The sequence below is a fragment of the Leuciscus leuciscus genome (assembly GCF_965113295.1).
Source record: "Leuciscus leuciscus genome assembly, chromosome: 24".
In the NCBI taxonomy this organism is placed as follows: Eukaryota; Metazoa; Chordata; class Actinopteri; order Cypriniformes; family Leuciscidae; genus Leuciscus; species Leuciscus leuciscus.
This window is the reverse complement of record NC_138723.1, coordinates 27,837,085-27,863,813: the sequence shown is the minus strand read 5'-3', so window position 1 is coordinate 27,863,813 and position 26,729 is coordinate 27,837,085. Positions and strand designations below refer to the sequence as shown.

General features: G+C 40.0%; 1 protein-coding gene across 4 annotated transcripts in view; it reads right to left on the bottom strand.

The window, feature by feature from the left end:
* The window catches only part of zmiz2 (zinc finger, MIZ-type containing 2), a 48,429-nt gene that overhangs the window by 9,973 nt on the left and 11,727 nt on the right, over nucleotides 1-26,729 (bottom strand). For 2 of the 4 annotated variants that reach the window (XM_082157965.1, XM_082157968.1), the window contains exons 2-11: nucleotides 9,692-9,797; nucleotides 5,926-6,040; nucleotides 4,610-4,803; nucleotides 3,839-4,022; nucleotides 3,022-3,243; nucleotides 2,606-2,797; nucleotides 1,870-1,968; nucleotides 1,473-1,638; nucleotides 442-583; nucleotides 11-221 (exon numbers count right to left, since the gene is read on the bottom strand). In XM_082157965.1, the coding sequence (XP_082014091.1) occupies nucleotides 11-221; nucleotides 442-583; nucleotides 1,473-1,638; nucleotides 1,870-1,968; nucleotides 2,606-2,797; nucleotides 3,022-3,243; nucleotides 3,839-4,022; nucleotides 4,610-4,803; nucleotides 5,926-6,040; nucleotides 9,692-9,741 (1,575 nt within the window). In that variant the 5' untranslated portion in view covers nucleotides 9,742-9,797. Of the gene's footprint in view, nucleotides 1-10; nucleotides 222-441; nucleotides 584-1,472; nucleotides 1,639-1,869; nucleotides 1,969-2,605; nucleotides 2,798-3,021; nucleotides 3,244-3,838; nucleotides 4,023-4,609; nucleotides 4,804-5,925; nucleotides 6,041-9,691; nucleotides 9,798-9,891; nucleotides 11,092-17,195; nucleotides 22,684-26,729 lie in introns of those variants that run through there. The other 2 variants (XM_082157967.1, XM_082157966.1) reach the window with 2 other exon arrangements.

The following is a 26,729-nucleotide window of genomic DNA, read 5'->3' as shown; positions in this document are numbered from 1 at the left end:
CTGTACTTACACAGCAGCAGGCTGTGACCGTTATCTGGATGGTGTTGCGTCCTGGCTGGCACACATGCTTCAGGTATAGGGGTTTGTGGGAGGTCTTGTTGTCCCCGCGCTCGATGGTGAGAGGCGTGGCGTTGACGCTCACCTGCACCGACGCCGGCCAGTTGGTGTTCATCTGCCGGTCTTCGTGGTGATAGCACTTAAACTGCAGCTCCAGATCAGGCCTGTTAAACACACGATGGGCGAGGTTAAATATTGAATGCGACAACACTGACACATTAAAGGGGAACTTGGCAACTCTAGCCATTTCTTCGCTGATTTTTTATTATTATTTAACCATCCAAATGATTTCTAAACGGTTTTATTAAGATGAAATAGTTGCCAAGTTCCCCTTTAAACACTCACAAACACAAAGACTGCAAGGGACAGATGTTGCACTCTGACCTCATCATTAGAGTCTTATACACGGAGTCTCGCAGCTGGAAGACGTGGTTGCTGACGGCCAGGTTGTGCTCCAATCTGAAGGGCTCCAACACCACCCCGTCCCGTACAGGGAAGGTCAGACGCAGGTCATCACTGGGGTTTCCTACAGACAGAAGAGCAGATTTTCCGTTAGTGAGGTGCCACATGGTTTTTAATCATTTCTCATCTGGCAAGACACAAAGGCAAAGTGGGAAAGAGACGACAAAAATTTTCCGAAAATTCCAGATGTAGCCTAAAGTTAGTAAATACTATAATGGCCTAAATGTTCAAAAGCCCTTTTTTTCTATTATATTTCTCTGGATGATACAGATTTTGCTGACACAGTTCTAGCTTCTTGTAAAGTAAACAATGTCATAATACCTTCTTTCACAGGTGCATTTGTCATGCATTATTTATTCCACAACAGATAGCATCTCATAATAGGGGGTTTCAGAAATGAGGATACTAGTGGATCAAGTGGTCATGTGATCTCAACATGGAGGCCAACATGATGGGGAAAATCCTTTTTTGCAGTGTTGTTATTGGTAACTAAGCGAAAACTATTAAAAATCGTTACTTTAAAATAAAATATTGAAATGAAGCAACTAACTGAATTAAATTAAGTTGAAGTAATACAATTAAATAAAAATAAAAACTGAAATAAAAATAAATTAAAGCTAAATAAATATAAAAAAAGTTTTAAAAAACTACTAAAATTAAAATGAAGATATAAAAAATAATATAAATATTATATATAATTTATATATAATATAAATATTATAATAGCATATAAATAATACTAACACAACACTTCCCTTATGTGGAATAAAACAGCATTATATGACTGCGTTTTCTTCTTATGTGAGGAAAGAGAGGAAAAAACTTTTCCACATGTGATAAACATTTAATTTGACAATTAAACTTTTTCCATTTCCATTCACATCACAGAGAATTATAAACAAGGATTCCAGAGATAGGAGGGGTGTTGTCTTACATGCAGTGCTGTGTGTTACCTGTAGGGGGCTGCAGAGAGTTGATATTGGGTTTGACGTCATGGAGGAAGGGCGATTTGACGTCTTGACCAGGGGACATATACGGAATCGAACTGCCGGGGGTCATGGGAGGAGTGGGGTTTCCTGGGAGAGGAGAGCTGGGATATCCTGGCATCGCACGTCCGGGCTGTGGAAAAAAACAAGACACGTGCGAAGACTTTATAAGCTGAGGCCAAATTATCTTTACAGTCAGATTTTCATAACCGATACTCTGCAAAAACAGATTCAGCTGTGTGGAGTTTGGACCCCAGCTGCCAAAGTCCAATCGTAGCGCTCACGAAATGGTGAAATATTAACAGGCAGCTCCTACTGACTCATGTTTCACCAAACACACATGCATGCAAGAGAGGACACCAACCCCGTTGACAGTGGCCTGGTTGAAGGTGGTGTACCCAGGTCCCGTCACTCCTGAGGACAGGCTGTTGTGGCTGTTGCCCTGTCCGTTAAACTGGTCCGCCTGTTAAGCAAACACAACTCTTTCAACATCTTAAAACAGAGTGAGTCAACCCAACCCCCGGTTAAGCACAAGTTTAGAAAGCTCATCGCAATGCATTCATTAGAAAGTAGCCATAAGAGGCATCTAACATCTTATATTTAAAATTTGGACCTGCATTCCCCAGCATGGTAAGGCACACTATGTTTTGGAAAGCATGTTAAAGTGCACACTTCAGCGGTATGACAATGGTGATAATCTACCGCTGTAATTCCAAACCCAGAATGGAATTTAAACCACCTGGGTTGGTTCGGGTTTCACTGGTACTACCAAAAAATCTTTTCACGACTAGTTGCCTCTTTAAAGTTCATTGCCGTATTCGTCAGTATCAAATGCCAGTGTGTTTCTCGAAAAACGGCTGCTTGTTTGTCACTAATACGGACAAAAGGAACCTGTTCTTTGGGAAACATGATACTGCAAGCAGACTGCAATGTGTTGCGATTTGCAAGTGAAAGCTTTCTGTTAGCTTTCAAACGGAAAAATATGACTATAACGTTCAGAAAGTACCTAAATTGATTTGAAGTGTCTTGCTTAATCATAGCAGGGCTTTTTTTCAAATACTAACTGTATGTATGAGCAATAATACTGATGATCTTTGTACCTTGTAGTACTGGCTGGGGTTTCCTGGTCCTGCAGGATACTGGCCCATATTGGGTTGCTGGAGGGGCATTCGGTGGGTTGGGTAAGACGGGGAAGGAGCGGATCGCTGTGGCCCAGGATGGTACTGCATGGGCTGGCCTGGGTACGGGCTCCCAGCTCCCATACCGGGACCGTACTGCTGTCCCGGAAATCCCTGTAAGAAAAGAACAACAGTCATTCCAGGATTGAAGCAAGTTGTCAGCACTATGCTCATATTTTTTTACTTTTACATTAGGTTTTATCATGTTAAGTCCTCAAACAGATTGTCTTTAACATCTAGTTTGTAATATTGACCCTAACAAAAAGCTATTTGAAAAATATTAGCTTGTACTGTGACATCTGAGAGGTCAAGTTGGTGAACAGCGAGTCTCCACTCACATCGGAGTTGTAGGGGCGTTTCAAGCCCTGCTGGTGACGTGGAGGACCCTGCTGGCCTCCTTGGTAGACGGGATGCTGTGGCAACCTCTGGCCCTGCTGTGTGTACATGGGTCCCATGGAAGGAGGTCTGGAGCCGACCATCCCGGAGGGGGCCATGCCGGGCGGCCCACGGGGTCCAGAGTGCGACAGGAACTGGGTGTTGTAAGAGGAAGCACCACCCATCTGTAGAGCAAAACAACACAGAGATCCACACCCATCAGAACCAGCGTTGGGTAACAATGGCTGGAGACGTGCCTGCTGCCGTGACTTATGGCCGTCGGGCCCTGGGCATGAAAGGGAAACGGCAACTAGGTCACCACCGTAAACAATCAAAGTCCTGTGTGGCCATGATGTCTGCCATCTAAACCAAGGCAGACAGACGGCATATGAAATCTGCTGGAAAAATGAGGGGAAAATACTTTGCTTTTTTTTGTTGCAATAATTAAAGCCATGTTTTTGGAATCAGGGCTCGTTTATCCGCATTCGTCCAGCAGGGGGCGATTTGAGCGCAATGAAATCAGAGGTTACTGTGTGTCACACAAGATTGCTGAAGTGGAGTGCAAAACATTTACCACAAAAAAAAAAAAAAAGATCAGCAATCAGATTAACAGCATAAAAAACCAAATTAAAAAAACCCATATTAAACAAGGGGACACGATTTATTTCCAAAACATTTAAGCATGTGGAGATCTATTCCAATGACCTTCCCTTTAGTGCAGTTCACAACAACAAAGGTCAACCGCACGTAATGTGAACACAAATAAGTCAGGTCGCTTACCGGCCCGTAGTTCAGCTCCTGATTTTGCTTCTCCTGTATCGCAGCGACTGTTGCCGTGGCGGTGGCTGTTGCCGTGGCAGCGGCGGCGGCTACGGCAGCAGCGGCGGCCGCTTGGGTGAAGTCGGTGGGCGGACGAACTCCGTGGGGCGGCATCCCGAGGGAACCCCCTCCGTTATTGGGGTAACTAAAGAGAAGACAACCAGGTTATGTAGAGCAGTGGTTCTCACACCTGTCCTGGGGACCCAATGCACATTTAGCATGTCTCCCTCACCTAACACACCTGATTCAGCTGATCAGCTCATTAGTACAGACTGCAAGACTTGAATTGGGTGTGTCTGATGAGGGAGACATAACAAAAGGTGAAACGGAGGGGGGGTCCCCAGGAAAGGTTTGAGCGCCACTGATGTAGAGCATCCCATTCATGTTATAAAATGCTCGAAAATGTGACCCGGCATATTTGTAGAAGGTGGCGTAAGTGGAACTGATTATTCACGTTGTCGTGGCAGCAAGGATGCTGACTGCTCCGAGTCAGTGATTCAAAAGATTTATTGCGATGCAAATTGATCTTAAGGGACGCAACCGTGTGAGTGTGTGTTTCTGAGTCAGCGCAGGGGTGGGACATTACAGCGCACACATCCCCCACTGCGGTGACGTCCACTAGCTTGCCTGACGTCACGCAACTCCCACGAGGAGCAGAGACTAAATACAGCCACACAATCACACAGACACTCATAAACGCAAACCACATGGACAGTATTTGCTTTCTCTCACCTGCCCCCATATCCAGGTCCGGCTGGGTATCCCCCGCTGGGCCGGCCGTACATGCCCTGCTGCATGTAGCCCTTGTTGGGCTCGGGGTAGCCCTGCTGGCTCATGAACTGCGGGGAGTTCATTCCCGGGCTGTTGCCAGGCATCATGTGACCACCGGCTGAGTTTCCGCCTGGACCCATGGGAGCACCAAAAACCTGGCGAAAAGAGAATTATTGTTATTTTTTTAGCTTAGTCATAAATGTAATTGAACACATTTTACACTTGGTACTACTTGCTGATATATCTTACATTTTATATATTATTATAATAATAATACCGTATATCGTCACTTTCGGGTGGAAATCTTGTATCTCCATATTTCGTCATTTATTTCATAAATCATTGCTATTAGTCTCCCTTTACGTCTGCCTGTGGGTTTTGCAAATGTTTAACCAATAAAAAGCATTAAAAAGAGCTTGTGACTAAACCTCGTAACGTCATTGGATCCTCTAACCTCATAACTCCACACCTCCTGTATCGTGTTTCGTGAGTGAAGTGCTGCACACGACCATTCTAATGGCGGACAAAACACTAATGTCCAATATTTGCTTGTCAAAAACCTCGTAACTCCATTTGAGCTGGATTTTGGTAAAATGTTAATAATCTAAATGACACATGCAAGTGTCTGACCATACAGTATATAAAGCCACAATATTAACTTTGACAACGCACTGTTCAATTATCGAATTGTTTTTGTTTTTTTAAAATACAAGTAGTGTGTTTAATAACATATTAGTTATTGCTGAGGTTTTGAAATTGTAAAATTTCACTAGTATCAGTATGAGTTGGACATGACTAAAAGAGATGATGTTTTGATTCAGGGATTTTTAATAATAATACATTTTTTGGTAACACTTTATTTTACAGCGTCATTATTACATATGTTAAATTATGCATAATTACATGCAACTGACCCTAAACCAAACCAACCATCCTAACCCTATAGTAAGTACATGTAGTTACTTAATATTACTCCGTACTTAAATGTATAATTACAGTGTAACAAAGACACTTTAAAATAAAGTGTAACACATTTTTTTAATTATTCATTCATTCATTCATTCTTTTAAAGATTGGATGATTTATAAGAATTGAATATTTATTAATTACTATATTTATTAAGTATTTCTCAATTAAACAAGAACAACTCTGAATGCTGATTCATTGACAACAACAAAATTCAAACGAAAAATAACTAGGCTAGGACATCCCAGGAACATGCAGTGCTTTCTCTGCTTTGAGGTAAACAAGCTGGTGATGTCATCACTTCTCCTCACCTGGCTGGGTGAAGGATTGGTTACCCCCCACACTGTGGTTACCACAGAGAGGGAGCCGGCAGGCTGATTGGGGCCTTGCTGCCAGGGGACAGGATCATATGGGTAAGAGGCGTCACTGCGGGGCGAGAGAAACACACAGACACCGGGGTTATTAATGCATTGTGTATTAATGCAATGCACTGTCCAAGTGCTTCCTCTCCAAAAAGCTCTTAATTCACTTTTCACTGATCTGCCTCGTGTAATCCACAGCCAGATCCACATTATATTCCATCTACATCTTTTGTCTTGGTATGATATCAGCATATGGTGTGAAGTGTGTGTATATGAGAGAGAGAGAGAGAGAGAGAGAGAGAGAGAGAGAGAGAGAGAGAGAGGATCTTTCTGCGACTTCAGACGTGCCACAGCCACATGATCTGGAGGTACTCGGCACAATGTTTCCATGGCGACTCCACAGTCACTTAGAGACAGGAAAGAGTAACGATGCCAAGGGAGAGGGGGGTGAGAGAGTAAGTGTGTGTGTGTATCTACTGTTTTCTGTGTAACTGGATCAAACCAGATCGCTCTCAATAATCGCTCGCCATCTTTCCATAATTAGCCAAACTACATCACATGCTGATTAGAACATGGAAACGCACCTTAGTTAGAGTCAACGCCATATTTACTTCGACTTGAATTACAACGAGGCTGTGAGGGATGAATGTTCAATCAGTTATACTACGTACATCTTCACAAAAAAAATTAAACATTCTGAAAAGCATGTCAAAATTAGACATGATTTACGACACTGTGCAATCTACCCTTCAAAGCCTCTTTTTCATTTGTGTCAAGTTAAATATGGTGTCTAGTCTACCCATACATTAAAGGGCAAAAATGTGCACACATATGGCTCTAACAGAACTCGCATCTACATGCACTTTAGGGGTGCTTACAAATTAGAAACAAGGTCTTGACGGATAGAAATGTGCCCATTAAGGACAAAAAGGACAGGAACTGAGGCCAAAATGACCAATATGCGATAAAGCAGAGTTGGCTGGTAACTTGTTTTATGACCTGGTCGAACCGTTAACATGCAAACATCAGTAAATATTTTAATACTTTTATTAATCAAGGATGCATCAAATTGACTAAAAGTGACAGTAAAGATATTTCTAATGTTACAAAACATTTCTATATCAGATGAATGCCATTCTTCTGGATTTTCTATGCATCAAAAGTATGTAGAAAAAAAAAAGGTAATGTTTCCACAAAAATATTAAGCAGCACAACTGTTTGCAACATTGATAATCATAAGAAATGTTTCTTGAAAATCACCTGATCATCATATTAGAATGATTTCTGAAGGATCATGTGACACTGAAGACTGGAGTAATGATGCTGAAAATCCAGCTTTGATCACAGGAATAAATTACATTTGAACAGATATTAAAATAGAAAAGAGTTATTTTAAATAAAAGTACTGTTTTTACTGTATTTTTTTCAAATAAATGCAGCCTTAGTGAACAGAAGAGACTTCTTACAAAAACATTTTAAAAAATCTTCAGACAAGCCTTGCATGTTAACAAATGTACATGAGCAAAAATATTTATTTTTTTAAATAGCAAAAAGTCTCTCAATATACTAACTAGTATATGACGCACTGAACAATGACAATATTAGGCTTTTACTACTAGTCACACTTTGCTAGTATACTTTTTTTTTCTTTCTATATTGCATGAAAACTGAGTACCAATAATTGCACATTCATAAGATTTCTTATAATCTAACAAAAAGGTGAGTCCACTAAATAAGCTCAAACATGTGTCTCTTGTGCTTTTGTCAGTTTCAGCAGCAATTCACTTGCAATATTGTGATGCATTGCAATATATTGTAATGGTAGTATGTACATATACATACATACATACATATACATATATATATATTTATTTCAAATGAAAAATCTAAGTACAGTTAAGTACAGTGGCCAGTAAATTATCTCTAGTCACCACTCATTGGAAGAATTTGCAAAAAACCTTGGACACCAAAAGGGAACATTCCAGGTAAAACCTATCCAAGCGGCAACAAGAGTATCAAGGAAATTAAACCTGCGAGGGTTTATTGAGTGATAACTGGCTCTGAACAGCTTCTCACCCGGACTGACCCAAGACACCTCAACCCCACTGCCACATGAAAGACTCCTCTTTTTAAAGCCCTCGTAGAAAGACAAGATCCCCTTCTTGACACATTTCCACTTTGATCTGCGGCAAAGTATCCACTGGCCTGCGGCCCACAGGATATTGAGGTTCCGACAAAGGCTCAAAGCGTGCGTCTCGTTGAGGCTGGTCATTGCACTGCTTTAGCGAGTAAACAAAATGAACTATCGGCAGCTTAGAGACATTCCATGGGAGGCAGAGGTTTCTCTTAAAGTTCCTCTGCAGGAAAACCACCAGATACCCCTTCTCTGCGAAACAGGAAACTGTGGTTTCAAAGCCAAACCCTCTAGAAGCCAATCAGCCGCTGAGAGACGAAGCAGCCAATCAAAATTAAAAAAACTCAACACTAAAGCTGATTGAGAGCTCTGCAAATAATAGGAGAAGATGTGGGCGTGCGGATTCAGTTTGGGCCCCAATGCATGCCGTGGGCAATTTATCTTCAGCTTACTGCGGTGAGAGCGAAAAGACAACTTTACATATTCAGACTGTTTGCTTCATTATCGCCTCTAAAGCAACATAATTCCATTTATATGTGCTCAAATATCACTAAAACTTATGAAAATGTGCCAAGTACACCTACCTACGGGAGCCTGCAGTGCACCATTTACTAAATATTTAAAAGACCAAATTACCATGAAAGCTTAAAATCTACTTTAAAAATACCCAAACCACATTAAGCAATTAGGTTGTATGTTTCTCTTTGCTGGTTTGGAGAATTAAGAACTCTTAAAAGGGTTGTTCACCCAAAAAAAAATGCAAATTCTGTCATCATTTACTCACACCCATGTCATCCAAAACCTGTATGACTTCTTTTCACCAGTGGAACACACACAAGAAATAGATGTTAGGCACATAATAAAATACTATATTGACATATTTATGTGCAGCATTAACTTCCATCGTGTGATTAACATCATGTTTGACATTCTGCTTAACTTCCTTTTGTGTTCCACAGAAGAAAGTCAGTCATATGGGTCTGAAACAACATGAGGGTGAGTAAATGCCAGATTAGTCAATTTCGGGTGTAATTTCCCTTTTAAAATAAAGATATAAAAAAAGAACACAAAAAAAACTTTTAAATCTCAGGTTCTTTTGGCCATCCATGTACTGATAGTTAGCTTGAAAAACCTATAGTGTAAAAATCAAGAACTTGTTTTTTACTCTCCAAATAACCGTATGGCACCTTGAGGACCCGTGTACCGCCATATGAGGTTCTTGATATGAAGAGTGAACCTGAGAACCATCAAAGAACCTTTAATTTTAAAAGTGTGCATAAACAACAACCTAATTCATAAGAGGGAAATAAACACAATTGAACTGCACGCCAAGGCTAATCTCATCCAGATAAGACTGCAAAACAATTAAAACGCATTGCTTCCCTGAAGCTATTACCAAACAGTAGTTAAAATATGCAAAATCAACAATCAAAACATCAGCGGTGGTGTTTCGACTGTTAGATGCAGCGCTCAGGGAAGCAGGTGTCAGTTTGAGGGGGTTTGAGAGTTCAATGTCGTTGAGAGAGGAAACAGTGGGCGAGTCACACTCTGACTCGCAGTCGACGTGCAGGAGATACTGACCTGTGTGGCGTTGGAGGCAGGGCAGGTTTCATGGAGTTGATGGGGTTCATCGGAGGAACCTAGGGGTCTATGGGGCACCCCGAATCTCCTCAACCTAGCAGGCAGTCTGCAAAAGAAAGAAAGAAGGAAAGAAAGACAGACATGTTAAGAGTGACAGGACTCAATCAAAACAAAGGCTCTGTTTTTCCGCTTCGACTCACTGAGACAGAAGCTTCTGCCGCTGTAGTGGCATTAACCAATTTCATTCGCAGGGCTCTCAGATGGCTGCGGTTCTGCCCAGAGGCACGAGGGGTTAATCAACAACTGACTGCGCCAGCACATCTTTCTCCGTGCTTTCATAGGGTGGGTTTTGCAATCGTTTCCTCGAGTTGGAGCCTTTCCACCAATCACATTTTAAAAAGCAGCCAGCGCCGCACACAAAGGAGCAAGATTTGACAGCATGTGGCATCTCTCGGGCTGCTGCACCGCAGTCAGTGTGTGAGAATTCTCCAGACTGCATCGCCCGAGACAAAAGCCGGTGCAAAGCGAGAGCTTTAAAACAGAGCAACGGGTCGTAACCCGTGCGTTTTTCGACGTGGACGACCCGAACGCTACGTCTTGCTGCAGGATCCTCACGCTCTGCGTCGACGGAAGGAGCCGGGGAGGGAGGGAGGGAGGGAAGGACGGAGAGGGCTATTTATAGCGCTTTGATTTCAAAAAAGAAAAGATGTGGAAAAGCGGAGGTTCTCATGGCTGCCGTCACTTTGAGATCCGAGCCCTCTGCAAAGATAACACCTTCAACCCCGCTCAATTATTTAAGCGATCAGGGAGCTTGTTCTGACCGAAGAGGGTGCTTCTTTGTGCGTGTCCATTTAGATTGAACAACGTTAATAATGACAACAAGACCCCCTCCGCCCCACCCCACTGCCTCTCCGTCTGTCTCCACTCTCGGGGGTGAAGCTTGATTAGCACACATGCTAATTTGCAGCCAACATCAATGGCTGTCATCCGCCCCGCACCCCTTAACACACTGTCCCCTCAACATCCCTCTTTAGGTCAGACACCAACATTAACAACAAATTTCATTAATTATTAGAGGAGGATAATTAAAAATAATAATAATTGTAAATAAAATAAATAAATGATAATAATTAAAATCAGTAATTTGTCGCCAATATCAATGGCTGTCAGCCGCTCCACACCTCTAACTCTCTCCCCTCAACATCCTTCTTTAAGGTCAGACACCAACATTAATGACAAATTGTATTAATTATTAGAGGAGAATCATGTCTTCATTTATTTATAAAATGTTTTAAATTAAAATCACTAATTTGTCGCCAATATCAATGGCGGTCAGCCGCTCCACACCTCTAACACTGTCCCCTCAACATCCCTCTTTAGGTCAGACACCAACATTAACAACGAATTTCATTAATTATATAAAAAATAATAATTCAAATCAGTAATTTGTTGCCAACATCAATGTCCATCAGCCGTCCCACACCTCTAACACTGTCGCCTCATCATCCCTCTTTAAGTCAGACACCAACATTAACGACAAATTTCATTAATTATTAGTGGAGAATAATGTCTATTTATTTATTTGTTTGTTTATTTATTTATTTATATTTATATATTTATATAAATACATTTATTTATTGATGTTGGTGACAAATTACTGATTTTAATTATTATTATTTATTTATTTTATTTACAATTATTATTCTTTTTTATTATTCTCCACTAATAATTAATTAAATTTGTCGTTAATAAATAAAGAATAAATAAATAAAGAATATATATATATATATATATATATAATTTTTTTTATATATATATATATATATATATACAAATTTAAACCAGTAATTTGTCACCAACATCAATGGCTGTCAGCCGCTCCACACCTCTAACACTCTCCCCTTAACATCGCTCTCTGCTTCCATTTTCTTCTCCTTCCTCACAGATTTAGGTCAGACACCCCACAGCTGGAAAAGAAAGGTGGATGAACGCTGTTGAGTCGAGGGGGGGCTGGAAGAAGAGAGACTCAGAGGAGTGCCAGAGTTGATCAGAACGAGCTTCACCTACAGGGATAATGAGAGGATCGAGCGGAGGATGAGAAAGGGAGGTGGGCGGCAGCGACAAAATGAGATCCTCCATTGTTGTGTTTTGATAACCACTTGACTGAAGCAGGCTTAGCAATATTTACATGCTTGTGTGGCAGTTTTCATTAGCAATTACGCCAGCTCGTCCGTGTAAAGAGACGTTTATTAAACCTGCGTCTGCTATACTGCAGGATTTGCCTATTTATGGTTGGTGCATGTTCTTACAACTAAGGATGCATAATATATAGGTGATCACAAACAAAATTCACCTTAAACTGTACAGAGCGTATGTAATCCGGTTGTATATTTCTACTTTGTGTGGTTATTATTGGTTTGATTAGGCTGATTTAAAACATTAAAACACAAATGTCCTTGTTGATTAATGGAGAATCATCATTAATGGAGACCCTTCATCATTTTACAGAAAGAAAAAATGTCATATAATTTTTATATATAATAAAAATGAATACATTTCTACATGTAAACATTAAATAAATTATTATATTGCAATAAAAATGTAAAATAATAATATATTAAAAATAATACACTAAATATATTTTAAAAACTTTTATTTAAACAAAAATTAATAAATAATTGGTACAAAAATAAAATAAAACTATATATTTAAAAAAAACTATATTTAGAATATTTATATTTAGAAAATAATGACCAAGATTAGCACGCAGATTAGCATTACATTTTAAAGCTGCCGTCGGCAAGTCTGGCAGATTGGGTCGATTAGCCAAAATTTTGAATGTTTACAACTCTCATGCCCCTCCCCACTACCAGCGAGCACCCTCCCATCGAGGTCGTGCTCGTCAGTGCGTCACTGTGCGTGTGTACCTGATTTTCTGTGAACGCGTCCGTCTCTTCAGCATCTATCAACACCATGGACTCGGAGATAGGCTGCCCTGGCTAATCTATCCATAGATAGCAATAACCGAGGAATTGGAAGCTTGTTAGTAGATTTTCTCTCCGCCATCACGCTTCATGCAATCTCCAGGCGAACTTCAGGCGTGGCGTGTGCATGTGATATTAACGTGCGCGAGTGAGGGGGGATCTGTGGCGTGTGGTGTGCACGACCTGTGATTGACAGTCAGATCTCACACCCCCCTGCGCTGATTGGACCTGATGAAGCGGGAGCGCTGGATTTTTGCAAAACAAATAACACGCTCCAGGTGGAGTTAGAAGCTCGGGTTTTTTTCTAAAACCACCTTATTTATGTTGTTCTGTCGGATTATAGTGTCGATTACACTGAATATGATCAAAAAAATGTTGCCGACGGCAGCTTTAATCTCAAAATGCCAAAATGTTTTGTACTACTACTGGTTTTGGAGGTTGTATCTATGAAATGCATTACCTTATAGCTCTCCAGATTAATTACTGCAGAGTGATGATCATTAATGGTGCTTAATTAGCCCAGTGCAGCTCAGCCCACCCCTGTAGTCATTAATCTCTCATATTGGAACAATCCTTCAATGAAGGAGCATCTATTCAAACAGTGGACAACCTAATCCATCCGCTCTGGAAACACAATATGGTGTGTGTGAGGAACACACACACACACACACACACACACACACACACACACACACAGTTAAGGACCCCATGATATGGCTTTCTTTCCTGTGTTGACATTATTGACCTATTGCGACAAGTTTATGCCACATCCATAACTCATAACTTGCTACTAGTCGTTACAATGTTACATTCTCATTCTAGAGAGCATCTGATTGGACAAAAATTGGCACACGACCCTAAGTGCAAGATGAGTCATCAGAAATTTGAGTTCATTTTCCTAGAAGAGAAACACTTGTTTTTGGACTCGAGCCACAAAAATCCAATTTCAAACATTAGGTCTTTTAATACATGGGCACCAAAGTAAACATCCCAACACCACACACACACACACACACACACACACACACACACGTGACAAGTGCAACCACAAGCCGAAGTTTGTTCAAACCTTCAGCAAATGACACACACACACTCTTTTGAAGCACCAGATCTTATTTTTGTGCCGTGAAATAACACGGCTCAGCATCTTTGCTTATTGCTTTCCCTTCACTGTGTGACGGATAACAGCACAAACAGTTCTTGCCCTGGAATGAACAGAACACCCTGTTCTTTAGTGCTGGGCTTCATCTAAACCCCTCCTCTGTTTTCCTCTAGTTCCACCCCTGGCCTGCAGTGACCTGTTCCTGCTGGGCTTCCCTCCCTTTCTCCAACACGTGGACCATCCTTCACTTCTCGTACCATTTCGCTCACTTGTAACTTTCTCTACCCTACTTCTCTTGCGGCACGCCAAATACACTTTAGGCCCGTCCATGTCTCTCCCTGTACCCATCCAACAGGATCGTCCAGTCTGGGACAGGAGGACACAAGACGGCACCGCAGGGGCGTGACCATTAAGGGTACGAAACGTCTCGGGGTTTTTTTTTTTTTTTTTTTGCCAAGCACCACACAAAAAGCTTGCAGGTCTTTGATTTCTGATAGGCCGTAGAAATGCCTGTGTGTCAGCGCTCTTGAAATGAAGTGCAGATTCAGCTCTCTACAGGGACTGCGCTTTCAGAGGACAGAACCTGAAACAGCACAGGTTAGGAGAGGATTCCAGGAACGATCAAGACTGGGATAAAAAAGGACTATTGTACCACACCTGAATTCACATTTTCAGACCATTTTTGATGCCACAATGTGTATTTTCTGTGTCACTAGCAGTGCCAAATGGAGCTATACGATACAATGCATATCACAATACAGGGGTTACGATACGATATCTTGCGATATATTGCGATACTGCAAGAAAGGCAATATATTAGTTTTTTTTTAGAAACATACAAAACACAACACCATATGATCAAAAATACTGCCAAAACAGTGAAATATTTTTACCATTTAAAATAATTGTTTTCCATGTGAATATATTTAGAAATGTAATTTATTTCGATGATCAAAACAAAATTTTCAGTATAATTACTCTTCAGCCTTCAGTGTCACATGATCCTTCAGAATCGTTCTAACATGATAATTTGCTGCTCAAGAAATATTTATCATCATCATTATTATAACAAATCTTGAAAACAGCTGTTTTTTTCAGAATTCTTCATAAATAGAAAGTGAATAGAAAGTTCAAAAGAACAGCGTTTATCTGAAATAGAAAGATTTTGTAACATTATACACTACCATTCAAAAGTTTGGGGTCAGAATTTTTTTGGGAAAGAAATTAAATTAATACTTTTATTCAACAATGATGCAGTAAATTGATCAAAAGTTACAGCAAAGACATTTATAATGTTTCAAAAGCTTTCTATTTCAGATAAATGCTGTTCTTTTGAACTTTCATTTTAGTTGTGCGTTTATTTTACCGAACGTTAAGTGTACATTACATATTCTATCGAAAGGCCACTGTTGGTACACGATCCGTCCCACGCATACACTACAAGATGTTTTGGCTCTTTCAAAAGGGGCCTAAAGACATCTTTTCAGCATAAATTAAATAGTTATTATGAGTTAAGGTTTGTATATTATTGTATTTTCATTAGGCTATTAATTGCGAACCTTTGTATTGTTTTTATTTGTAAGCCACTTTGGACAAAAGCATCTCCTAACTCATATAAACCATAACATGCACAAAGTAAATACAGGTAGGTCTCACAAAATTAGAATATTGTGGAAGTTTGTCAATTTCAATAATTCAAATGTAAAACTCATACATTATATAGATTCATTCGACACTATGCAAAATATTTCTATTATGTGTGTTAATTTTGATTACTACGGCTTACATCTAAAGAAAACCCAAAATTCAGTATCTCACAAAATTAGAATATCGCATACAACCAATAAAAAACAAGAATTTTTAATACAGAAATGTCGGTCTTCTGAAAAATGTGTTATCATTTGCGCATGTGCGTTTTCTACCGCGTCTACTTGTAACGATGCGTGAAATTGGATTTTAGCATGGCTTAATTTGCAAACAGCATGACTCTTATCGCTATTCTTGGTGTTTTCTTTATAGTGGAAGTCAAAATGATTCCACACTTCAGCTCTGTACATCACAGCGGTAGCTGGTGTAATTCTATCGTCTTGTGAGCTGGGTGTGCTAATGCTAATGCTAGCGATGTGCCCTTGCACTTCTCCGCACCCGAGTTTACGTTCTGAGATAACGCTGCCATCTTGCGGCCGGGTTTAAAGCGAACGAACACAAGTCGCTGACACGAAAATTGAATAAAAACAAATAAATAAATAACTAAATAAATATAGATCGTTTATTTTCATGAAACTAACTAAAATAACATAAAAATGGCCACAAATTAATTTTAGTTTTAAATAAACTGTAATAATAATAAAATGTATTTAAAATAAATAAATAAATACCAGTTACTGGCAGCCCTAAAATACTAAAACAGAAGTAAAAAGTATAAAGAAAAAGGAAATTACTCACTGCAGCTAAATTAATACAAACGCATACAAGAGCTATGACAGAAATCTATGCAAAACACAAAATAAAAATTGACTTCAACTTCAACAGAACAGCCTCTTTCCAAATTTTTCAATTCAACATGACATTTGTTAACATATCTGCAAAACCCGTTAGCCAGTGATTTCAAGCGAAGGACAATCGCAGTGCATCAATAAGAACAGTGGTTAGCTAAAGACCCGCCTGTCCAAAAATCCACAATTCGTCTGCCAGCCAAATGGGGGAGAGCCTTGGGTCACATGGTTAGACCTCCCCTCCCCCACGTCGCTGAAGCCGGAGCGGAGAAGCTGCTGCCAAACACAGAGAGAGAGAGAGAGAGAGAGAGAGAGAGAGAGAGAGAGAGAGAGAGAGAGAGAGAGAGAGAGAGAGAGAGAGAGAGAGAGAGAGAGAGAGAGAGAGAGAGAGGGTTGGGGGGTGGACAGAGGATTAGGAACCACAGGAAGGCTGGGCCTGATAACGCATTCCTCCACACATGTGCACACACAAACACACACAAACACGCTTGCTGGCTAAAAGTGTCTCAACACCAGCAGCAACGGAGCTCCAGCAAAGAATTCCCAGTTGAAACTTTGAGCAAGAACAGAGTATAATGAATATCATTGTGCATTAAAAAAAAAAAAAAAAAAAAAAGACCGCAATATACGCCTACAGACTCTGAGCTGTGAAGAACAACATCAATGCATACATTTCTGCATTAATGCAACAAAAGCGTGTTAAAGCACGCCGCTGCTAAGTGTTGTGGCTCGTCAGCTGAAGTTAGAGTGCTGGGTCAGTTTTAAGTACAGATAAATTGACATTCAATGTGTCGCCCTCAGGGCAGCAAACATCCACCACTGATCCACAAATGGAAATGTAATGAGCATAACTGATGAAAATGAAAATTAGATTCTTTGTGAAGAGACAAAAAAAAAGCGAATGTTCCCAGCTGAAATCATACCTGCATCGCTTCACCTTTAGGCCTTGTTGCAGACTGCATGTGACGCAAGTTCAGCGCACAGCAAAGACTCTGACATGGAAAAATATGCAAACGTAACTTCAATCCCAGTGTTGGTCGATGGATATAGAGGAGTTGTGTTCAGGAGTGGGGAGCTCAGTATAGCACTGATGTCTGTGTGCGTAGAGCATGCCACCGAGTAGGTCAGCTGTATTTGTTCGCTGTCCAGGCCCGTGTTTGGTGCTGTTTGAATTTCTCAAACACAGAGTACTTAAAGAGTGTGTACAAGCCCGTCTGCCACCTCCCTTTGAATAAATTCATTAGTTGCAAACATAAAGTGAAGAACAACCGGTTTTTGCACGCGGCCTCATCCTGGTGTACACCTATGAGAGCAAAGCCAGAGGCCAGTGGTTCAGTAGGTTTCTTAACACTCAACAGCATGTCAGCATCCAATTATTCTGAGTCATTTCAGTTCAAAAGTTTAACTTCAAGAGTTTGTTTAAAAGTGATTCTCAGGTGATGACAGGTGAATTTTAGCCCAATTATGATACGAAGAACTAGCTTTAAGGGATATTTCACATCAAAAATGTTTATAAATAAATGTACACACAGACACACACACACATATACAGTATATATATATGGGTCAATGACATAATGTGCATATTTTTACATTTCCTTTTAAAATAATTTGATAAATTCATAACATATCACTTTATTCTATAAACCCATTTAGTTTGAATTCATATTTAGTACATATAAATACATATTTTACGTTTTGTCATCTTAAACCCCAATATGTCAGATGGTGCAACTGTCCCAACAAATTAACAGACCACAAAAACTATTTAAAGTGTTGTCTTAATAATAAAGCATTAAAAACTAAATACTACGGCATCACTTTAGGTTTGAAACCTAAAACACATTTTTATAAATATCAGTAGTTTTAAAGCTGTTGAGATAATTGAAAAACTTTTGTCCAGCAATTTGTAATATTCTCAAATGTCAGGGTGGCACAACTGCACACGTGGCTCTTTTTATCATGAATCGACAAGGTAATGACAGTAAACATGATAATGCATCATCCAGAGGAGCCCGACTGATCCTTGTGGCAGAGTAAAAAGGTTTATAGATCTCACTCAAATACTGGTATTAATTTCAAGTATGGTAAGTTTGGTACACTTTCCATGTCAGGTGGTACAACTATATTATACAAATGTACCATCTGACATAAAAACTGTAAAAAAATGTATTTAAACACTTTGAAATGTTATTTAACAACTGAAACTTGTTTAAACACATTGTTCATGACTCAAAAATATGCATTGGATCAGTTTAAACAGTTTTTAACAACTTTTTTGAAGCTTTGTCAATGACCCATATACACAACACTGGCATTTGGTCAAAATATTATATTTGTGTTCCACAGAAGGAAGTCAGTCATACAGGTTTGGGACTGGAATGACACGAGGTTGAGTAAATGGTGACTGCATTTTCATTTTTGAGTGAACTATCCTTTTAAATGCAACAACAACGAGACTAAATTCCAAGCGATACTACAATGACATCACCAGCATGGCATGCAAGGAGCATCCATGTTTCATAACACATCTGCGAGCGGTTTGTTTGTGTCTGACTCTGGAGCAGCGGCAAGGCGCCAGACGAGAGCGAGTACGTAACGGTAGAACAGAACAGGCCGTGACTATCTTCACTCAGCAGATTTAGTGGGTCTCTCCAGGTCAAGATCTGCACCGTTCCTCAGTGATCTCCTCCTCAAAACATCTTGCTCTCTATGGCGCCAAAGTTGGTGGGAGATGCCCGTCGCCGTGAGGCTTACCTCATCACCATAAAACTATCACACACACACACACACACACTTCTGCTTCTCGTCTTCCCTCCGCCTGCGAGGGTGGGAGCGTCCCGGGGTTCTCCAGTGCAAATCACAACTCTTGTGAAGATATTCTTGGTGGAAAGAATTGCTCTTCAACCTCCCAACAAGACATTCCTAGAGGACAACGACTAGGAAAGACAATTGAGCACATTAATAACGTCCTTCGTACGTGCACCACACTTGTATCTTTATGACACAGAACGCAGCCGAAACGCACCAGTGTTCATAGGTTATTAGCAAAGAAATCAAGTTGCATCGTCATTCTCGGAGACAAGAAAAGGTTGAGGGGAAGTGCACAATGGAGCACATTCATTTGGCCGATATCAGATTTCTTCACGGGCATCAGTGAACGGTCTATAAGAGGCCAAGCCTCGCCGCTCTAAAACCCATTTCCCCCGTTTGTGCTCGCTCGAATCGAGCAGCACCGCATGTAAATTGCATCACAACGTATTGATTCTCCTTTAATGACTTTGTTACGCCTCTGACTGTCCTTTACAAAAGCAGAGCTGGCTGGTTCGTTCAAGGGCCTACGCTTGATAAACTTGTCTGACTTCAATGCTCAGCTGCTCCGTGTATGTGTGTGTGTGTGTGTCTCTCTCTCTCTCTTGCAACGTGACTCACTCTGCACACAGCAGTGTCTTTCTCTCCCTCGCTGGTGTAGAGGGAAAAACAGGTTGACTGACTGATGGTTTGGCTGATGAACGGTGACAGAGCCACTCGATGGAGACTTGCATTAAGACAGCTTTCTGCTGGCCAACAGCGGTCCCTCTGCTCCGTTATCAGAGAACGACGCTAGCCGTGCGGCTTACGCGGAGCTGTAAAAGAGCTTCGGCTGGGATTGTAGCAGAGATGTTACTCTAATGGCAGTGTTTTGACTGTCGCTTTCACTTCCTCACATAAATGCGATGCTTCCTGAGCACCGATACTTGGTGGTTGAGGAGAGACCCCCTGACATGATTTTAAAGCGCATTGGGTGTACAGTAGCACATACGAAAGCGCTATACAAATGCTTCATTCCTACAGATCAGTGGGTGGCCTCTCAAATCAATTTGAGGGACTTGAAAACGAGCGAGGTTCATCCATATCTTATTCTAGGGAACGTGACAAGCCCTACACATGCAAAGCAACAAACACGCTTGCATAAAGAAGCTCCCCTGCTGATGACTAGCTGTAATCATGGGACTCATCATGACAAGGCTCTTCACAAAGACAGCTCACAGAGCCTGGGCTGAGTGCGGCCACAAAAAAACACCACAAAAAAGTAAAGTTTGATGAAAAGGCTTGTCCACACCCCAAAGCATTTGCAACTAATTGAGCAATTTGACTTTTCGCTCATTTATTTTGCCCATTCATGGTGAGGTGTGGCTTGAAATGTGAAAAAAAAAAACACCACCTGCCCTGTTACCAAAGGGGCAAAACTTTCATGGTCACACCACCAAGCCCTGATGAAATCCAGGGACTTTTCTAGGAACAAAATTTGCAAAATGGATTTGAATTTTAAAAGCATTATCAAATTAGCCAATATCTAATAAACAAATTATGTTTTATATATACATACCATACCGAGTGCGTGAGATTATAATGTGGACTCATGCATTTTCTGTAAAGCTGCTTTGAAGTGTGTATTGTGTGTATGTGTATTGTGAAAGTGCTATTATGTATGAAATTATTAGGTATTATATACTAATAATTTGTACATGTTATACGTCTTCATCAATATACATTATCTTCAACCACACAATGATTCTATGTCACGTAACACTGGCTTTCCAGACACTTGCCTATCAGTTTTTCAGGCAATATTTGGCAAGGAATGATGGTCCTCTGCAGTGGCAGGTGTATAAAACCCTGTGCGTGTTCATGAGTCCCGACCCACTAATCAGCTAAAGAGAGGAAGAAGAGGAAATCACCGCTCAGAAGGCAGGAAGAACATTCTGCTGTTACAGGAAGCTACAGCGCATGAGCATCCAAGTAGCCTAGCATGAACTAACACAGACATGTGACAAAGCGTTAGTCAGAGGGGTCCGTTCGAAGTAAAAGCACTACACCTCTGTTTTCTCAGGTTGTGGGTGTATTGTGGTCAAGGCCTGCGAGAGGAGCCAGTGACTGTACGTGGCTAAACAACGTCAGAGGAACAGGTCAGTTGCAATTCTGCTGGGGCTTTACACAGTGTCAGAGTGTGTCAGTGTGTCCCACCCCTGCCCTGACTCACGGTTTCAGTCTGACAAACAAGCGCACACCCCCTTAACCAGGCGCGCACTCCGTGACCTCTCTCCTCACACATCTACTGGGTGCGCACGCAAGACGTTCGCGATCAGCGAGTGTGAAAGCTGTCTAAATAAGAGATCCGAGGTGGAGGAATACCGCTTCTCCATCACTCACACAGACACGGAGCAGACTCTGAGAGCACCTGTGTGGGTAAAGCTGTCAGGGCCAACAGATACACAAACCAACATATCCCAGATCAACTGAGTGATGGGCAAGTTACCATGCCTATTCCCCCCATCAGCTCAATATCTCAGGCACTGAAACCTCTCTTCCATCTAAACAGGCACGACACGATTTCGGTGTAAAAGAGGCATCAGTGTCTGAATTTCAGAGCGCTTGAGTCTTCAGAGTCTCCTAGTTTTGAGAACTTAACATTCAAAGTAATGTAACAGCTCACTTTTAAGCCATCACAAACTGGTTTGATTTAGACCTTGTTCACAGCAGCGCTATCATTGATTTTTTTTAACGGGAATGAAAGCGAGGCTGTGTGTGTGTGCATCTCTTCAGTGGGTTGTACTGTTATTGGATTGTTCTGCTGACGAAACACTGCAAAAAATATCTTTCCGAGGAAATTCAGCAGACAAAAAAACCCCAGACAATATGAAACTGTGGAAAATTATAAGTGATCTAGGAGCTTTTTATAGCGGATGCCATTGAAAACACAGCAAGTCTATCCCTCACAGCCTCGCTTTCATACCTCTCGAGGCGCTGCTCTGAATAAGGTCTATTATGTTTGGATGTCAAGTAATAAACAGGACAGGAAAATTTAAATAGCAATCAAACAAAAAAACATAACGAGAGGAAAAATACTGCGAGATATTAAGAATGCACTAACAAAATAGAGTAAAATGAATTAATATGATGAGAAAATATTGACTAAATTTAAAGGGTTCAGACTTTACACACTGAGCAGTGCGTCCGGCATCTGTGTGTGTTGTGTGTGTGTTGTGCCGCCTCGCTAGTTCTAACTTGAGTGAGTGCATATTACACGTAAATGATTGATCGGTGTCACTTAAGAGTACTCGTCCTAGTAGTAATATATATTATATTTAGCTAGCTACTGTTATGTTGTAATGCTTAACATTTTAAACAACCCAATAAATTCATTAAACATCTTACATTTGGGTATTTAAGATAGGTTGGCAGTTATCCTAACTTTACGAAGTTATTTTTTTAAGAACATTCTTTTCAAGATTTAAAATTTTTCGTCAATTTTGTCTTGAGCAATCTTAAGAAAAAAAGATAAGTTCTTAAGAAGATTTTTTTGGGAACACAAAATATTCGTATCTTTTTTCTTAAGTTAGAAAATGAGAAGAAAATGGAAGTTAAGAAGAATTTTATTCTTAAGAATGTTTCGTGAATGCGGCCCCTGATCCTGGTCTCTGACTGTACTGGTTCCTAGTTCAAGACTAGCAGGTTTTAAGGGGCTGTCAAAAAAAGTTTACGGTATGATGGATTATTCAGTAGTCAGCTTATGATGAAGGCGAGAGGGTAAGGGTCAGCCGAACCCGACACCCTGTTAGTTTTGTCTGTCACGAGCAGATGAAGAGGTGATGCTGGCTTAGCCACTCTGGTCCAACAGCCTCCGTGAGTCTCTGTCCAGACTCTCACCTTGTCATCGTGCCAGCCGGGGCTAAGGGCAACACAGGGCCCGAACGCCAGTCACCTTTGTTCTCACCCAGAAATTGCAGAGTGTTAAAAGCATTAGTGTGACAAATCTATCTCGGGATACTTAGGAAAGCACTTGTAAAAGCAAGTTACGGCAGGTCCCTATACTGGGTGGTGCTGCTGTCAAGAAACCTGCAGGTGAGAAAGTTAAAACAGCGTTTTATAATGAACATTTCTGCATGGCTTCTTTCAGAGGCGCTTTCTAAGAAAAAAATGACTCAAGATGACTCTGAAGAACCCAATGACTTGGGTTCTGCATATCAGTTATGGACATAAAGCCTTGGCAAGGGTGCAACGATAACCTTCACCAACAAGAAGCAAGAACAAACATGCCATTTCAGCCGATGCCAATCAGTAAATTATTAAGCGAAAGCATGAAGACACAGAGTCTGTTGCTGTAAACGAGTCGGCAGTCTGTTGCACAACAACTTTCTCGTCTCAACAATAAGACTCTTTGACTTCACCATCCGCTTTGTTCGCTCACAGAAGGCAGGATAGAGATGCAGGGCTAATGAGGCATCTATCAGGGCCCACGGTGTCCCTGTCACTGAGAACAGAGAATCCATTAACCCGAGCGACCTTGCTGGGTTGTGTCCACTCCACAGTAACCAGACAACACCACCACCACAGCCCGAGGAGGAGCTCATTACAGCAGGAAGACGGCCTCGGCCGGGAAGGCTTGTGTGGAGCGATACGAGCACTCGAAAGGAGAATTTCGGGTTGTCGCAGATCGATTTGCCTGTAATTCAAATCAGACTCAAAAACTGCGGCGCACTACTAATGCAAATGATCAACTGAATGACTAAAGAAGCCAGGCTGTCAAAAATAGATTTTTTTCCCCCACAATATTATTTGTTAATTATGTTTTTAAATTATATTAAATTGGTAAATTAGGTCATTTGTTAATAATTATTTGTTTTTAGGTTCTCTCACCAAGTTGTAAATGTTGATCAAATGTTTAACATATAACACTTTACTTGACAAGAAAGTGCAAACTTTTAACTGCTAAAATTAAAAGTAATAATTAACAATAACTACAGTAAATAAATAAACATTTAAACAGTTGAAGAAATATAAATACAATCATATTTAAATGTATATATCAATATCATTATATCCCATATATATATATATATATACATAACATTATTAATATATATAACATTTATATATATATATTAATTACACATTATTAATATATATATATATATAGTAATAATGTTATATATATTTATAAATATATTATATATTCTGTATATATAAATACGTAAAAAAAATCTGAATTAAAAAAATTATATATATATATTACTTTTATTCTGTTTCAATTCAATTTTATTATTTTCCAACAACACAGTCCCGCTGAATAATCTTGTCAAATTATGTTGTATGGCCAACAAAATCATGTGCGTTTCGCACGCAAGGGTCTTTACCAACCCCCCCCTTGCCCTCTTTTTGTCTTTATAATGAGGAATTGTGCCTTGCCGTCCTCATACGGGGAGGTGCGCCATATGGAGGGTGTGAATGACACAGAGTGCTACTCTCTGGTGGCCAGATTAGATGGAAACAAGCCTGTTCTGGGAGTTGCCTTGTGGCAGGGCAGAGCGGTGGAGGACCTGCGTCAGAGCCCGGCGCGAACCTGATGGGAAGATTACACAGCGGCTGACATTGCAGATGAGACCGCAGGAAACATTCATTTTGACAACACGTCCGGTTTTCCTGCAACGTACAACCCTGTCATCATTCTGATCTGATTCTGGTGTTATCAGTTACGGGCGGCTCGTTTAAAGAACGACAGCTCATGTTTTGTGCGCCATGTTATTTTATCTGATACATAGATTTAATTTTACTATTATTTTCAGTGTAGTACACAAAGAGGATAGTAAATGATCCGTACCTGAAATATCACTGGTATGAGCGCTACAGCTCAAAGTGCCTGAATACATGTGCTAACCGCTAAGCCACAACGCTGATGTTGCCCTACAAATTTAAAGGGACAGTTCACACAAAAATGTATCCTCAGCCTCATGTCGCTCCAAACCTGAACTTGTTAGATATTTTAAAGAATGTTTTTGTCCATATAATAAAAGTGATTGTTCAAAAAAACTAAATTGGACCCCATTGACTTTCATTGTATGAACATTTTTATTTTTTATATCTTCTTTTGTGTTACGCAGAAGAAAGAAAGCCATATATGGAGTAACACATTTTCACTTTTAGTTAAACTCTTTAAACTACTACGGTTCTCTCTCTTTACTGGTTCGCTAGCATGTTCATCATTAAGGGTGAACATTAAAAAAAAATCTGAGAAAGCCATTTAGATTGCACAGAGAGGTCAGAAAACTCCCTTGAGAGAGAGACTTATCAAAAGGAGGATGCTCACTCAGCGTCCCTCCGGCAGACACGCACAAGATTAGAAACATTCAGAGCTGTCAATACAAATATGTTTCTTTTTTGGTTGTCTGTGCCTGAAGGAAGGATGAAAGAAGGTACAGAGAGAGAGACACTTTGCTGCTTGGTGTTTGAACTGCCATAGTGTGTCTAAGCCTTTTCTCAGGTGGCCAAACACCAATACAGTAGTGTATTTGAGAGTGTGTATTACAAGACATTGAACACAGCATCTAATCCTCCTTATCTGTACCAGCTGTCACCACAGTCAACTAAAAATAAGAGGCGGAAATCGACGCCTTACCCCTTCTCCCACTGAGACAAACTAGTGGACTAGAGCAAATAAAAGTGTACAATGCAAGTTAAGCTCAATCTACAGCATTTGTAGCATAATGATTTTCCCTCCAAAAAAAAAAAAAAAAAAAAGAACTGGGTTACAATGAGGCACTTAATGGATGTGAATAAGGCCAATCTGTAAAATGTTAAAATACTCACTCTTACAACAGGTAAATCTGATTTTTTTAAATATTTTTTTTAACTAACCTTTTCTCTGTAAAGCGATACACAATTGTACAACTTTTTTTGCAATGACAATGCAATGCTATAACTTTTTTTGTTATTGTTAACTAAAACTATTAAAAATCTTTTTTGTTAACTGAAATAAAGCTGATTTAAAAAAATATGAATATTAGATGTAAAACCTAAACAATAATTGGACATGTTGCCTTGGCAACTAACTGAAATGGAATAAGTTGAAGTGCTAAAATTACTAAAACTGACATTAAAAAACTTAAAGCTGAATTCCAGTACTTGAAAAAACTAATAAAAATGACAAAAAAACTAGTAAAACTTAAAATGAAAACTATAAAGTAAAAATAAAATGTAATAAAAACATTCATAAATATTATAACAGTATATAAATACATAATACTAAAACAACAATGAACGCCATAAATCTTTAAATGCAAATATTATGATTTAAACAGCTGTACAGATTTAATAATAATGTAAATAATGTAAAAATTAAGTTTCACATTTAAATATTCATATGCTTCAGAATTTTTTTTTTGCCCCATTTACTTCCATTGTAAGTTGTTGTTTTAAGAAAATGAAGGAAGGGACCCAGTTTTTGGGGGGGTAATCAACATTATTCCAAAAAATTCAGTCGATTCAGCTTGACTTGTATTGAAACCAAACTATTCCTTTAACAATTTTCCATAATGATTCATAAAAAATTCACGCAAATGACGGGACGCAACTCTCACGATGCAGTAATACCACACATTGTCACTTTTCACAGGAGTCTTCGCACAGTCTGGCAGGGT